Here is a 16,384-nt window from a genome sequence, read left to right on the forward strand (position 1 = left end):
CTCGGAACCTGAAACGGGGGGACAGGAGGCTTCCAATTAACTGAAAGTCAGTCAGACTTCACTCAGTTCAACAGTCAGATCCAGTTTACACCAGCTAGTAGCTCTTTGCTCGACATATGCTGGAGACACCCTTAGGCAAAAACAACAACAACATGTATACTGCAGCACACAATGTTTACACACATATATGTAATCCATTTACTCTTTCTAAAATGCATTTCAGACCGAGCACACACATATATATGAACATGGAGCATGTGACACAGAAAATACACAAGGGAACTAAGCTATATTACAGCATTGCATATGTGTATATTTATATCTACACAGACACTCTTACTCATACTTATTTGATTTTTTTACAAAATGGATCTCTGGCATTTATTTTAACAAGAGGAGAATTCACAAACCATGACTTCCAAAAATAAATGAGAAGACATTTATCAGAGGGACACTTTTATGCACACCATGGTAAACAGAGAAGTATATTTGCTTATCAATTTCATAATCATTTATCTGAGTCTCTTTTTTTTAAAGCTTCCCTTTATCTACCTGAGCACTGCAACAGTCAGTCACAACATTAAAGAGATGAAAATATTCCTCTTATGGGTCAAATAATTTCGTATCCTCTGACTGTTGTACTGGAAATAACAGTATAAATCAACTCGGGGTAGTCATATTTCAAGACACGGCAGAGACAGTGCTTGTACCGTAGCCTATACAACCTGTAAGCCTGAAATGCATGTTGAAGACATTTTCAAATGGCCAGAGTACCTTCTGGCTCCAGGAGCCTTGGAATATCCAGATGGACTTGTGCTATACTGAATGCATCTTCCAAATTTTCCTGGGGCGTCTTCTCCAAAGCTTGCTTCATATCCACCAAGCTGGAATTGATTGCTTTGATTACAGCCAAAAATGCAAGACCGCTTCGCCAACTGCTGGCAAAGTCCTGAACTGCAACACCATACCTAAAGCCAGGGAGTTAAAAAAAAATCGCACATGGAACATCAAGAGACACACATTCCTTGTAACATGGAACACTATTGCAGCAAAATAACTTCCTAAATTTAGAAAATGCAGCAGATGAAGGGGTGGATCCAGGATTTACTTTATGGACAGAAAGGCTTTGCTCATGGAAGGCACTACATACAGATTGGTTAACAAACCAAGGGGGCAACATTTTCATACATGGATCTTCCTGCTGTCAACCTTTCAGGTGAATATACTGTACACCTGTCAGAAAGCTTATTTGCATGACAAATGCCTCTCTACGTAAACAATGACCAACAGAAGTTAACATCAATAGCATGAGATTTAAGGGAGGCAGTGGAAGTCAGGAGGGCCTGGCATGCTCTGGTCCACGGGATCACGAAGAGTCGGACACGACTAAATGACTAAGCAACAACAATGGATACACACTTAAGAGAGGCTTCCCGAAGAACAACATGGCAGTCCTATGTTTGGGCATGTTTGGAGGAACAGGCAAATAAAATGGTGCTTGCACACTCATCTGAGTCGAGGTACAGTGGTGCCTCGCTTGATGAGGATAATCTGTTCCAGCAAAATCGCTGTAGAACGAAATCGTCGTCAAGCGAAAGTAAAAATCCCATTGAAATGCATTGAAAACCAGTTCAATGCATTCCAGTGGGCGAATTACCTCAGCGTCCAGCGAAGATCCTCCATAGGGCGGCCATTTTCCGTTGTCTATAAAGCGAGGAATCCATCCTAAAGCACAGCGGGGAGCCATTTTACACAGTGGGTGGCCATTTTGAAACCCTGACGATCAGCTGTTTTCATCGTTGTTAAGTGAAAAATCGGTTCCCGAAGCAGGGAACTGATCATCGTGAAACAATTTTCCCTATCAAAACATCGTTTTGTGATCGCAAAAGCGATCGCAAAAACTTCATCGTTAAGCGATTTCCTCATCTAATGAGGTAATCATCAAGCGGGGCACCACTGTACATCGTAAAAAAAACCAATTTCTTGCCTTTTCATGATATCCTGTATAGCTGCCTCACTTTGCCTAGTTGCAGGACTGACCCTGTACCTTTGGTAGCACTGTGCTACAACTATGGAGTATATATAGTGTATATATAATGTACATAGTATTGTTATGGGGACTGTGTGTTGAGGTCAATGGCCTTTAAGCATTCCTTCCTAACAAGTCGCTCTGGATTCTTAAAGAGACGATTAAAGGTAGAAAGTCGGCCATGCAGTTTTCCATCCAGAAACATCATCTGGCTTATATTCCAAAAACAACATATTAAGTTTTGGTAGTTACAATTTTTGGACATTTAAAAATTGTGGAAGCCTGCATGAAATGGGCCATAATTACCATAAGACATGCTCTATGTAAATATCTTAATAAACTAAAGCATAAGCAGTTACAGGATCACATCTGCACAATTCTATAATGCTGCAAAATAAATCTTACACGCACACTCCAGCAAAGTCTCCTTCCCTTTCCGGGTGCTTTTCTATCATCCTTTGTGCCTTGCTCATCTTTTCCGGCTGCTATTTATATCCTTCAACAGAGTTACATCTCAACTGGGAAGGCTGCTGCTGCTCACTCCAGAATAACCAGGGCTGGTATCAAGCAGGGTGAGGTGGTCGGCTCAGGCAGCAGTGGGCGAGCCTTAGGGATTGGCAGCAAAATGATGGAGAACAGTGCTGTGTGATAAACACAGCCTTTCTTGTACCTCCAGCACAAACTTGCTGTCTTCAACTGTAGATGTCTTATTGTTAGCCTAGTTTGCCTTTGTATACAGAATGGAGAAACAAGGCAACAAAAATGTCTTGGATCAGCCTTGTTTGCAACAAAGAATGACCTTTGTACGGAGCTCAAAAGTAATTGGTTACAAGTAATTTGGCTAGTTTCTTTCAAAGTAAGCCATGATATAATTCCAAAAGTTACTTTTTAGGCATGTGAAGCAAAACCTAGCTGCTTTCGAAAGTCACTTTACAAGGGTGTTTAAATGTGTTTTTGAAAGCATTTCTGCAGGAGTTTTTCTGATTTTACACTTAGTGAATTAGGTATCTGGCTGGAGAGCCAGAAGTTGGGAGTCTGAATTCTTAGTAGGTCTCTAGGGAGAAAAATTAAGCTGTGTAGCCTTCAGCAAGCTGCACAGGGTACTTCTACAAGAAGGGAATGGTAAAGTACCTCTCGCTACCTAGAAAAATAAGTTGGAATTGGCCTAAGTTGAAATTGACTTAATGGCACACAGTTACTATTATCAGTTTTAAGATGCAAGGGAATTGTTCTTTAGTTTTTCCCTTTGTATTTTCATAACACAAAGAGAGAATTAGATATACAACTCAACAAATTACTCTTGTAGCTAGAGTGACCAAGAAAAAATGAAGTCTGGGTTAGCTGAGTGATTCAAATAAAATAAAATACAAATGCAAAAAATAGACAATACCTTTATGGATCACTAAAAGTCATCATACAATTCATGAGCTTTCGTGGATTAAAATACAGTGCTGCCTCGCTTAACAACGTTAATTCGTTCCAGCGAAATGGCTGTAGAGCAAAAACATCGTAAAGCGAAATTAAAAAGCCCATTGAAATGCACTGAAAATCGTTCAATGCATTCCAATGGGCTGAATAACTCACCATCCAGCGAAGATCCTCCATAGGGGTGGCCATTTTCGGTGCCTGTAGAGCAAGGAATCCATCCAAAAACACCGCGGGGAGCCATTTTGAGCACCCGGCGGCCATTTTGAAAACCAGACAATCAGCTGTTTTGATCATCGTAATGCGAAGAATCGGGAACCGATCTTCGCAAAGCGAAAAAACCCCATTTAAAACATCAGTTTGCGATCGCAATTATGATCACAAAAACATTTTCGTGAAGCGGATTCGTTATACAGGGTAATCGTTAAGCGGGGCACGACTGTACCACTTCATCAGGTTAGTAGCAGTAACGTGCAATGCAACAATTTCCTTTTAAAATATAACTGTTACAACCCCTTGCCTCTGTGTTGCGAGATGTATACGTGAATGCAAAAAAAGAGTCTTCAACTGAGAGGAGCTCCCAGAGGGAATCAGAACACAGCTTGGGCTTTTAATGTAATTTAATTTTGCTTAATGGGAAGGAGACATAGGGTGGTGGAAAAGACTCATCAGTTTTGTGATGGGCAAATTATGCATCTCTGTCAAGAACAGAAACAACAAATAACTGGCAACCCTGTTCTTTTCTAGCAATATGTACATCATCTCACTACATTCCCAGGAAAGTGTGCAGAGAGAAAAGTATATTACAGAGAAAATTCAGAGCTTGAAAAGTTACATTTTTTACTATAACTCCTAGAAATCTCCCTATGAGTATGGCAGTAACTGGGAAATTCTGGGAGTTGTAGTACAAAACCAGTCATTTTCCAAGTTTTCAATTTCTCCTAGAACAAGTTCATATAAGAAGAAGAAAGAGGCCGGCCGGCCATGAAGTCCAGTGTTCTGGATGATAGCAGGCAGCTTGTCCTGTTACTTACACTAGATCCCTCTCTGCATTTCTTTGCACATAACACAAAGAGACCCCCCAACCCCACCATGCCTGACCAGCAACACGGTTTACCGTTCCAAATGAGCACAACGCCTCTATGACTCAAGAAGAGTAGAGGAAAACAACTTACTTCCTCGTTTTCCTTTGAACCCAGGTTAAAAGGGCCTTGATGGCTTTTCGTTGATCCTTCACAGAAACAGACATGCTTCTTTCGACATTAGGCGTGCTGGGATAAGAGGTGTCCGAATCGGGGCCACTGGGCCCTGATGACAGGCTGGAAGAGGAGGAGTTCCTATTGAGGTTGCCAGTAAGTTCCTTAATCTGACACAAAAAGACAGACAGTCAGAGCCAGGAGCAAAGAACAGAGAATCCATCATCCCGCACACACTGCCTACAGGACAAGCAACTTGCCCTTCAGGCAAGCGGATGCTCTTCTACATCACAAAAGCTCAGTCAATGGATAGCTCTGTGTTAAACACAGAGTTCATTCAGGGCTAATTTCATGCCCTCTGAGAGTACCTACAAGAAAGTGGTTCACTACCACAGCATATTGGCTCCTGCTGAGTGATGGGAAAGTGGTTTTTGGCAAGTCCTCCTGAAGGTCCTTTTCATGTTATCTCCTATACAGTGGTGCCTCGCGTGACGACGATAATCTGTTCCAGCAAAATCACTGTACAATGAAATCATTGTCAGGCAAAAGTAAAAAAACCATTGGAATGCATTAAAAACCAGTTAATGCGTTCTAATGGGCGAAATACCTCACCATCCAGCGAAGATCCTCCATAGGGCAGCCATTTTCTGGTGCCTGTAATGTGAGGAATCCGTCCTTAACACAGCAGGGAGCCATTTTGAAACCCGACAATCAGCTGTTTTCTGATTGTCGTTAAGCAAAAAATCAGTTCCCGAAGCAGGGAACCGATCGTCGTAAAGCGTTTTTTCCGATTTAAACATCATTTTGCGATTGTAAAAGCAATCGCAAAAACATCGTCCTGAAGCGATTTCATTGTGGAGCGGGGTAATCGTTAAGCAGGGCACCACTGTACTTTAAAGATTCTCTACAGTGGAGCAACAGCAAGATTTGGGGAGAAGAAGGAATCAGTAAAAATCACCTTCCCTCTTTCCTCCAGCAGCAGCCTATAAGCTGATTTCTGCTCAGGAGAACTGCAGGATCCCAACCTGGGTGGTATTTGTTGGAGCAGAAGAACACAGCTACCCCCCTGGAAGTTCATTAAAACAGGACCCCAAAGGACTCAGGTTAGAGTTTTGTATAACACTAATTTCCTCGTAGACTATAGAGAGAACAGACATCTGGAACATAGCAGAGAAACACTCTATGGAGAGGTATAAAGTGGCAGACAGAAAACCCTAAGAATGCTTGGAAGAGATACAGATGGCCAGAAGGAGGCACGGTCTGGGGCCCAAGCAGAAATTGAACCTATGATAGGAATCTGTTTCCAGCATTAGAGAACACTTGGGAGCAGTGCAGGTTAAATATCTTGACCTCCTATTCATGGTTAGGAGATCAAAAACACGCAGGAGGATCACAGATTTGACTGCCAACCACATCTTGAAATGTTACTTTTTTGGACCACCTCTTCCAGGATCCCTTGGCCAACATGGTCATCAGGACTTATAGTTTTAAAAAAGTAACTTTTTTGAGATCTGCTCCCGAACCTAAATTTGGGTAAGCTGTCCTTTTGCATTTTCTGGCTTGCAGACTTCTATGATGCCTTCTGAAAATGCAGTTCACATTTGAAGGAAGATTATGGGGCAATTTAAATGCGTTGACAATTAACCAACTAGCAGTGGCACAGATTTTTTTTTTTCATTGAGCAAATAGCACCTGGAGAGGTTCAGGCTGGGACCACATTCAGGGCAAAGAGTAAATTTATTTTTCCATGAAGCTGCCATCCCAATCTGGAATCCCCTTACCTTCTCTGCTGCTATTTACTAAAACAAAACTATCTCACGGTTGGTGAATATGTTGTTGTTTTGACTTATATACTGCCTCACAGTGCTAGAGTGCTCTGTGATTGGTTTACAACATAATTATGCAAGTAACAACTTGCCTTCCAGTAAGTGGGGTATTCCATTTACTGATCTCAGTAGGATGGAAGGCTGAGTCAACCTTGATCCAGCTACCTGAATCAGCCAAGATCAAACTCAGGTCATGAACAGAAGCTTGACTGCAGCACTGCAGTTTAACCACCGCACCATGGGGACTATGTGGTTGTTTGTTATACTTATGTTGGTCTTACATAAGAGGCACAGTCTCAGAAGGCTCCTGAATGGAAGATGCACTGCTGTGTTCACTAGATTTAATGTACAATCTGGATCAGTGCCTCACTGAAGAAGAAAATATAGGCCATTCAAGTTTGATTTTGTTTATTTGACAGAAGATAAGTAAGCAGAGGTTCCACTGTACAGCAAATACAGAATTTGAGGGAGGCCAAATTCCAGTTGCCTAGGTGAATATATGATCTGAATCATTCTGCAAGTTGATATCTAAAAAGTCTAGCAAATGCCAAGATTCTGTTCCCTTGGTGCCCGTCTTCTATTGTTTCAGCTGATTTGACTTTCATTTGTTAGGGTGCTACTGTTTTATTGTTGGATTCATTGATTGTTAACCACCCAGAGTAGTGCTTTGCACTAATTGGGCAGTATAAGAATTGAAGAAACACATAAATAAACTAGTGAAGATATAGGAGTATATGATGCCTTTAAAGCAAAGAGTTTATGTAAAGGGGGGGGGGGGAACCTGATTTTTGCAGTCCCACTTGTACTGCAGCCCCCTGCGCCCTTGTCCATTCTGTTTAGCAAATTCCCCAACCCTCAAAAGGTGCATCACAGGGAGCTAAGAGCAACTGCATTGCTTCCCTCCCCCCCCTCCCCAGAAAAGGATCAAATCCACAATGAAGATCAATGCAAGTTACTCATGAGATGTTCTACACCATGCAGATAATTTAAAAAAAAAAGGGGGGGGAACCAGTTTTGCTATAACCAAAGGTTTTGAAACCCAGCTTTCAAATCCTGCCTGGAAACATCCCCCATGTCCCAAGAAGTAAAAAATGGAATTCTAAACCACAACTTAAGTCTGGCTGTGGAGCAGCTGGCAGAATCTGCACAGGGAAGAGAGTGGTTGGTTAGATAAGCACTCTAGCCCAATATAACTCTCTTAGTATCTGAACCATTGGGAGAACTGGGTGGATTTCATTTGTACCTACAGTGCTTTAGGGGCATGTCAAAACATTTGCTGATTTCATTCAGTTCTTGTCATTTTAAGGCTCAGTTTCAAGCCTTGGTCATGAAAGCGACACTTGTCTAAGGGCATGGCTGTCAGGACTTGTTAAGGACACAGATCTCAAAATCTGAGCTGTTAAATGTACAGAGCAACGTTCATACAATTTCAGCATGTGCTTAAGAAATGGAAAGCAAGATCTTGTGATCTTGGATTTGAACATAAGCCAAGTGAACACAAGCTGGCCTGGACTCAAGTCATCTGAGAGCAATGGAGAGAAGCAGACTACGAAGAGGGGAAGAAAGAAAAGTGTAACAAGGATCAGGTACAGTGGTGCCTCGCATGGCGATGTTAATTCGTTCCAGTGAAATCGCTGTAGAACGAAAACGTCGTAAAGCGAACTTAAAAAGCCCATAGAAACGCATTAAAACCCGTTTAATGCGTTCTGATGGGCTGGAAACTCACCGTCCAGCGAAGATCCTCCATAGGGCGGCCATTTTCGCTCCCTGTGCAGCAAAGAATCCATCCCAGAAAACAGCGGGGGGCCATTTTGTTTACCTGGTGGCCATTTTGAAACCGCCAATCAGCTGTCCGAAAATCATTGTTTTGCGAAGAATCGGTTCCCGAAGCAGGGAACCGATCATAGCAAAGCAAAATTCCCCCATAGGAAACATTGTAAAGTGATCGCAAAAGTGATCTCAAAAAGTTTGCCGTAATGCGGTTTCGTCGTTAAACGGAGCGATCATAAAGCGAGGCACCGCTGTATACTATTTGTCCAGATTATGCAGTGCTGTTAATTTGGGAAAATAAAAGAGCTGCATATATTTGACAAAACTATAATACACTAAAACTGAAAAATTCTGATGGAATACATAAGAAGCAATTACAGCAATGTTTTTGTTTCTACCTGAAAAAACAGGATTATGTTCCATATCAGGCCCAGTATCATAGAAGAGTTTCCATCTGCTATTTCAGCTGCATCAATGCTAACCAGCTTTACCTAGAGAAAAGAAGTTTGGGAGCTTTAAAAGGAAGTTTGAAAATAAATAAATACACAAGAATGCAGCTTTAATTACAGACTGTACCTTTAAGATGTCTTAAAGAAAGGTATAAACTGGATTTACCCAATTTGGCCATATGTGTTGTACTCTAGCTCCCATTATATCCAGAGACCATGCCCTTCTGCCTGTGAGTTTCTATGGCCAAGCAAGGATTTAAAACCAAGTCTACTGAATCCTAGTCTGTCACTCTATCCATTATACCACAATGACTCACAACCATCACTACAACAATTTAAATTAAAACAAACAAGCTAAATATTGTGCAAAAAATAAATATATGAAAAGATTAAACAATTTAGTAAGTATTCTCAAAGGCTTTAGTAAGTCCCTACAGGATAAAAATGCTAGAACAGAAGAAACAAGAAGTCCAAATAGCAGGGGAAATAATACATTTAATAAAGAGTGTATTAAATAATGCTGCACCTAAAAACTGGTACTTATGTTGACCCTCGAGCAATATGAGGATCTCCATGTTACTAAACAATCTGCTATCTTCCAGTGATGTCTGGGCATAGCAATGTTACCAAACATAGGAAAACTAACGTATTTGGACTATAAGTTCCAGAATCCCTCAGCTAGCATGGCTCCTGGCTTCTCCAGATACTGCTATAAAGTAATCCTGGTATAAACCATGGCGAGCCTCTATGGAACTGGAAGCCTTGCTGGATGGTAGATTCTGGTAATTTGTAGTTCTGGTAGATGAGGATTCTGGGAGTTGTAATCCACAAAAAATACTTCTCTTAACTCTGTCCAGATCTTTCGGACCACATGCCAATATCAGTCTTGAGCCATGAAAGCAAAATGCATCTAATGAGTTTTAAAAGCCTCACTGTCAGGACTTTTCAGGACACGGATTTTATGATTCATGTGGCTGAAATGAACATGGCAACATTCATGTGTTTTTAAGCATAGAAAACATGGAAATCAAAATCTCCTGATCTTACATTTGGACAGGAGAGAATGAAAAACATGCATGTCTGCTATGTACAGTATTAGTATAATTACTAGTCTCAACCTCAATTCTTTGCATTTTTAAAATGGTAATTTACTCTTTTTATCCCATGATTTGATTATATGATGCCTATTTGAGGCTTTTCTATTGAAGTGAGAGTTATCATGTATCTTCTAGCACATGTTACGTGTAGATCAGTGGCCATTATTCATTTGAGGTGCCATTTGATTTTGTAGGCGTTTGAAAACGTGAAATCACGTTTGATACAAACTGGGATGAGGAAAAAAAAATCTTAGTTAACAGAGCCTCTTTCCTAGACTCAGCTAACATGATATTTCCTTCTCCATATTTATTGCACGGATTTTTACATGGCTTATATCGGCACGATTAAGATTCGGACAATAGTTAGGGTTTCAAAGACCATATCAAATGGATGGATGGATGACGATGCAAGAAACTCCATATGATAAATACCACCACTCTGGGCATACCAGTCAAGGAGGAAACACTGGGTTTCTGCTGCAGCCAGTGACAGCATTAACACTTGGTAATGGGCTATGATGCTTGTTGTTTTCTAAAGCAGTTCCATCTGAATATATGGTTTGCTGGGGATGATGGGAGTTGTAGTCCAGTAAATCTGGAGGAGGCCATATTGGGGAAGGCAGCATATAATAATACAGAATATGTAAAGAGAGATCATGTAAGTATGCAAAGCAGGGGCGGCATCAGCACGCCAACTCCATTTTCACTCTCCCCAACCTTGGCGAGGTGCACTTGTCCCTTCTGCATCTGGGAAAAGCTATTTCAGGCCCAAAACAAGGTTAAACATTGCTTTTAAATGGCCATGTGCACTTCCAGAAGGCTTTGGGGCGGGATGGGGTGGGAGCTACAATTGGCCACTTTTTTTCAATGTTGGGATAGGTCTGGGGGCCACACTGAAGCCTCGGGAGGCCAACGTGCATGGTGTACACAATTCCACCCTTGACACAGAGCAACGTGGGCAAACTGATGCATATGGCTGTGAGACTTATTTTAAAATATCTCTGCAAGCAATAGTTCAGGCCTTCAAAACACCAATCTGTGATAGGCAACCTTCAGAGGGCCATTGGTCACACCCACACATCTCTGGATGATGGAGGCCATATCCCCTCTCATGATACCCCCATAATCCTCTTATATAAAATGTGAAGGGTTTTGTCTTTAATTGAAAAAAGCCCCCCTGCATCCTATTCTCTCTCCCTGACACATCTCTATATAAATACCGTATACATAGATACTTTTTTTAAAAAAACTGAGGTGAGTGGAAGAGAACTGGGATCTATGAGGCCCTCAAAAATGTTTGGGGTGATTTTTTTTCCAAATTAAAGCGAAACTGGTGTAGGGCTTGTGGGGAGGCATGGAGCCCATGAGAACCTTCTCTGCATTATACTCTGCCAGCTGGGGAGAGAGGGAAGGGACAGGAAGATGGAGAGAGAAAATGGTGTAGTAGGGAGGTAGTAAGTAAGTAAGTAAGTAAGTAAGTAAGTAAGTAAGTAAGTAAGTAAGTAAGTAAGTAAGTAAGTAAGTAAGTAAGAAAGAAATAAAGAAAGAAAGAAAGAAAGAAAGAAAGAAAGAAAGAAAGAAAGAAAGAATACTGCAAAGGGCATGGTCCTCTTCATCACTAATTTCAGCCCCTCATACCACCACCATGGGCAGCCCCTAGATAGATTACAGACACAGATACACACAAACCACCCAGGATACTGAAAAGAAAAAGAAAAAGACAGCCCCATGATGCAGCGCTTATTAACAGGCCACATAACCTTATTAACTCTGTTATGTACGATAGTAGCCCCTCTCCATCTTTCCCTGTCTGGTTTAATATTTAAACTCCCCACAGCCTAGGAACAAGGAAAACCCTTTTCTCCTCACCACCCTTCTGTCTTGCATTTGGTTAAATTGTAATGAGATGGAAAAAGGAAGCCTTTAATTAACGACTGACAACAAATTATGTGCAGCCCACTAAGATGTCACTGCCCTTGTGTTGTCTGGCTGAGAGAGAAAAAATACAACTATACGATTACCAGAATCTTTCGCCTACTTCTAGACACTTTCTTCTTCTCGTTTTAATTTTTATTTTAATTAAGTGCTTCACTGTAGCACATATAGCTTGCTAGTTACATAACCACTCTCGTCTTGCTCAGCTCTTCCTGCAGTTACCAGGCATGGATTGCTGAAATTCAGTATTAGCATGAAAGACACCCTTCAATAGCTACAGGAAGAGATGCTGCACTGCTAAATGGCTCCTAGCCACATCGCTGCCAAAAAGCCAGGGGCTCCCTTCCTTTTAGAACAGAAAGGAGGAACAAGTGAATCTTCAGATATTCAAACTCCCTGTAATTCCCATCATTCCTCACCGTTGGTTATGCCAGCTGGTAATGATGGCAGTTGCAATCCTACAAGTGGGTTCCCCAGGAAAGTGCCCTTTAGCAGGTGAGGGAACTTGGGAGAAATGCCAGCAGGGCCACAAGCCAGCTGCCAAAGGGCACTTTGTGGGTATATAACCTGGATGCCCGAAACCCAATCTTCACCAAACTCGGAAGGACTATAGAGGAGAGCCAGGAAAAGTGTCTGACTCTTGAATTGATGAATCAAAAATCACTAAAAATTTGTTAATTTTTATTCATCAGGAAAGAATACTTATATAAATTGACAAAGTAGCGATTTTTAAGGAATTTTTAATTCGTGCACATCTCTAATCACCACCCTAGATAAACTTTGTTGTTTGCCCTTAAGTTACTTCTGCCCTGGTGCAACCCTCTGCACTAGTGAATCCAAAATATTCTTTCATTTACACCCCTGCTCTGGTCCTGTCAACTCAAGGCCGTGGCTTCCTTTATTCAGCCCATCTATTTTATATTTGGTCTTCCTCTCTTCTCATGCTGTTTTCATCTTTTCCAAGCACTGCTGTCTTTTCTAGTGAGGCTTGTTCTCTCATGATGGGCCCAGATAGCCTAGATATACTACTATACTGTACCTTTACATACTTCTTAATTCTTCTTAGTGAGTCATGTACTTGATTGTGGACACCACCCTCAGAAGAGGGCTGGAGAGAAAGGCGAAATCACTCCATCTGCGTGCCTGAGGAAAACTTCCCCTTACATAAATAAGCTTAAGGCAAGGTGAGGGCCCTCACTATGACATAAGAAGCCCCTTAGCAACAGAATGAAAGCTTGAACATGATGTCGCCAAAGGCTTATACAGAACTCACCAACAGCTTATGAAGGAAAACAACAACAATTTGTCAGACACTCCTGTGAGGCAGTGTGGTAATTTATAGTAAAGCTAAGTAACCAAGGCTCCAAGGTTCATTTTATTCAACTTGCCTACCAAACTGTTTCCCCACTGGAAATAAACAGCACATATAGGGCAGGGGTGGGCAACTCACAGTCCATGGGCTGCATGTGGCCATGATGCCTCAGGTTGTATTTCTGTCTAGCCATGTGCAGTGGCTGATAAACATGCTGATAAATATGCAGTGCCAAAAATTGGTGGAGGTATCATGCAGTCTCCTATGCCAGAGAGTTGTTGTAAACCCTCCAAATTTCAGAAGCAACCGTAATAGCAGCAGGAATTCATTCATTCATTCATTCATTCATTCATTCATTCATTCATTCTCTCTCTCTCTTTGACAGCAGGAGCCATTGTGGCAGTCCACAATGATCCAATTTCAGCCCCCTTCCCATTCACACATGGAGTTGTCTAGCAATCACTTCTCTCTAATTCCAGAAAACGTCCATCATGTTTTCTGTATGGGGTAGGGAGAGGCTTCTTAAGAGACATGGAAGTGGGAAGGAAAAGTTAATTACCTTTCACATGTCCCACAGACCCCACAGCCTTCCCCACAAGGAAGGGAATCCCAATGGAACCTTGGGGAGTATGAGGGAGAGGGAAGGAATCAGAATTTTCTAATTTCTAGTCAGACACCAGAACCACTAACTCACGTAATCTTCACATGAGATTCCAAAGCAACAGTCCTGCCTTCCTGTCCCATTTCTTTTGCACTCAGCGCAAATGCACTCGGAACGGCAATGCCAGTGCAGCTTGAGGAATTGTGTACCCTGAAATCTCAAATGTCCAAAATTCACGCAAGTCTAGACCAGCCATTCTCAACCTTTTTTTGGCCACAGCCATGAACACAGTATGAAAGAAATACAGGCCAAATCAGGATTGTACAAGTCATATAACAAACCTTGTCAGATGGTGTGTGAAGAACTGTGTCCGGTCCGTGGCCCCCTTCAAATGTACCAGGAGCTCCAATGAGGGCTCAGAAAGCCATATGGCTTTCTGTTCAGAATGGCTGGTCTAGACCAGTGGTTCTTAACCTTTGTTACTCAGATGCTTTTGAACTGCAACTCCCAGAAACCCCAGCCAGCACAGTTGGTGATGAAGGCTTCTGGGAGTTGCAGTCCAAAACTCCTGAGTAACCCAAGGTTAAGAACCAGTGGTCTAGACCATCAAATTCAGGTTTTCAGAGGGTGTTTTTTTAAAAAATTTCTCTGGTTTTGTTGAGTTTTTTCTTTTTTGAAGGAACGTAAGATGGGCTCCTGTTATACTTTAACAGAGTAATATAAAATTCACAATGCCAAAAAGACTTTTTCTGAAAGAAACACACACATACAAAACACAGATGACTCAAGTCACAATCCTTCAAAGTAATTCAAGTTTGGTTGCTTGGAGTCTGCCAAGAACAAACTTTTCCTTTTTTTTTCCCTTTTAATACTTGGTTTCTGATCCTTTAATTCCACTGAAACCATTACATTACAACATTTCAAAAATCATTCTTTTCCTAGGAACATGTTTTATACAGCTTTTTAGACTCAGCAATAAATAGGGCTTAATTCCATTCGTTTACACATCCTTATTTTAGGCATATGACATTTTTCCCCTTTTGCAATGATAAACCGGATAAAGTGAAGATTAGGTTTTCTGTTTTCATATTACTTACATTGCTGTCTTCCAAAAATTTAAGGGCTTTTGCAATATTGTTCAGACGAAAAATACGATGGGTAGAAGGCTTATATTCCTGCATCTGAAAAACAATTACCGGGTAGAGTACGTACAGACAAGATAAATCATTAGTGGTATGGAGAATAAAAGCCCCCAAACCAGACCTATGCCCTAGCAGTTGTTTGCAATCTTGGGTTCCCAGGTGTTTTTGGACTAAAACTCCCAGAAGTGTTCACCACTAGTTATACTGGCCAAGATTTCTGGGAGATATAGTCCAAGAACATCTGGGGACCTAAGTTTGGGAACCACTGCCCCGGAAATTTTTATTTCTGGATTGCAATTCCCAGAATTCTGCAGGCAGCAAGGTAGCTCTAATTAAAAGCTCCTTTGGGTCCCAGATTTTCTTAACCAGTGGTGACTTCAGCTGATGTCTCCAAATAAGCAGTGGGTTGCCAGTAATTTCTCATGAACTCCACATTGTCCAATGAGGCAAGGGACGAACACCAGCTCTCACTTTGACCTGTGTCTGAGTAACACAACATGTGCAGCTGTGGAGGAACCCCACACAGAAAATAATCATTCACACAATGTGCAGAAAGATTAACTGTCTACGGAACAATATAAACATAATATAAGCATCTACCATATTTTTCCGTGTATAAGACACCCCCATGTATAAGATGCCGCCCCACTTTTCTAATCCAAAATTAAGAAATCTAAGTGGGGCTTAGCAAGTGTAGGAGGAAAGGAATAAAAGTACTGCAGAATCGCTTTGATCCCTGATTTCCCCTCCACTTCTTTTTGTTCTCACCACAGCTTACTTCCGTGTATAAGACAACCCTCAATTTTTAGTCTAAAGATTTTAGACAAAAGTATACTCTTATACATGGAAAAATATGGTATATTTCCATGGTCCATCTGCTTTATGCAGGACTCTGGTCAATGTCATTCTGGCACACAAGGTCGAAAATTTCACAGCCCTCTCTCCCATTTTTATTACTACAAAGGGACTTCTCTCCTAGGATCCTACCCTGTTATTACACAGTCATCCATCCAATGGGCACCTTTACACTGTTGTCTCTACACACTTGGAACACCTACAGTTTCCTTCCACTGTTCTTCTCTTAATGTGTAATTTTTCAACCCTGCTACTCTTTTGTGACAATAAGACTCACCACTGACCCACTGTACTTTTGCAAGACAGCTTAAACCTCAGTGGGGGGGGGGGAGACTGCCGTTTCATCTGCTTGTTGAACTCTAAACTTGAAGTAATATTTTCACCACTGGTTCCAAAAACTAGAAACCTTCTAAAAGATTTATTTTTCTTCCCTTTCCATCTTGTTTGAGCTGATGCCCAGGAACCCAAATGGTTGTTTATGTGATAGCCAATACCAGAAAATAAGAGATGTTTAAGGACCAAAATTGCTTTTACTTTTGTAAAGGATTAAATTGCAATGGGTTGGAAAGCTAATTTAAAAATTTGGATGATCAAAACTGGGACAAATTGGGAAAGGTTTTTAGTATTACTTTATAGGACTCATTCACTCTTTGTATAAGTTTTATTTGAAGTAGTACATCTAGCGTATAGGTACAATAATCTCTAACACAGATTTCCTAATGACCTATCATTTAGCCTTTGATTTAA

General features: G+C 41.2%; 1 protein-coding gene across 3 annotated transcripts in view; it reads right to left on the minus strand.

The window, feature by feature from the left end:
- Positions 1 to 16,384, minus strand: part of CLMN (calmin) — an 89,614-nt gene that overhangs the window by 15,467 nt on the left and 57,763 nt on the right. For all 3 annotated transcript variants that reach the window (XM_072986622.2, XM_072986624.2, XM_072986623.2), the window contains 4 exons: positions 14,738 to 14,821; positions 8,645 to 8,737; positions 4,630 to 4,820; positions 775 to 968 (listed from right to left, as the gene is read on the minus strand). In XM_072986622.2, coding sequence (XP_072842723.2) covers positions 775 to 968; positions 4,630 to 4,820; positions 8,645 to 8,737; positions 14,738 to 14,821 — 562 coding nt within the window. The remainder of the gene's footprint in view (positions 1 to 774; positions 969 to 4,629; positions 4,821 to 8,644; positions 8,738 to 14,737; positions 14,822 to 16,384) is intronic.

This window comes from Pogona vitticeps, chromosome 1, assembly GCF_051106095.1.
Source record: "Pogona vitticeps strain Pit_001003342236 chromosome 1, PviZW2.1, whole genome shotgun sequence".
In the NCBI taxonomy this organism is placed as follows: Eukaryota; Metazoa; Chordata; class Lepidosauria; order Squamata; family Agamidae; genus Pogona; species Pogona vitticeps.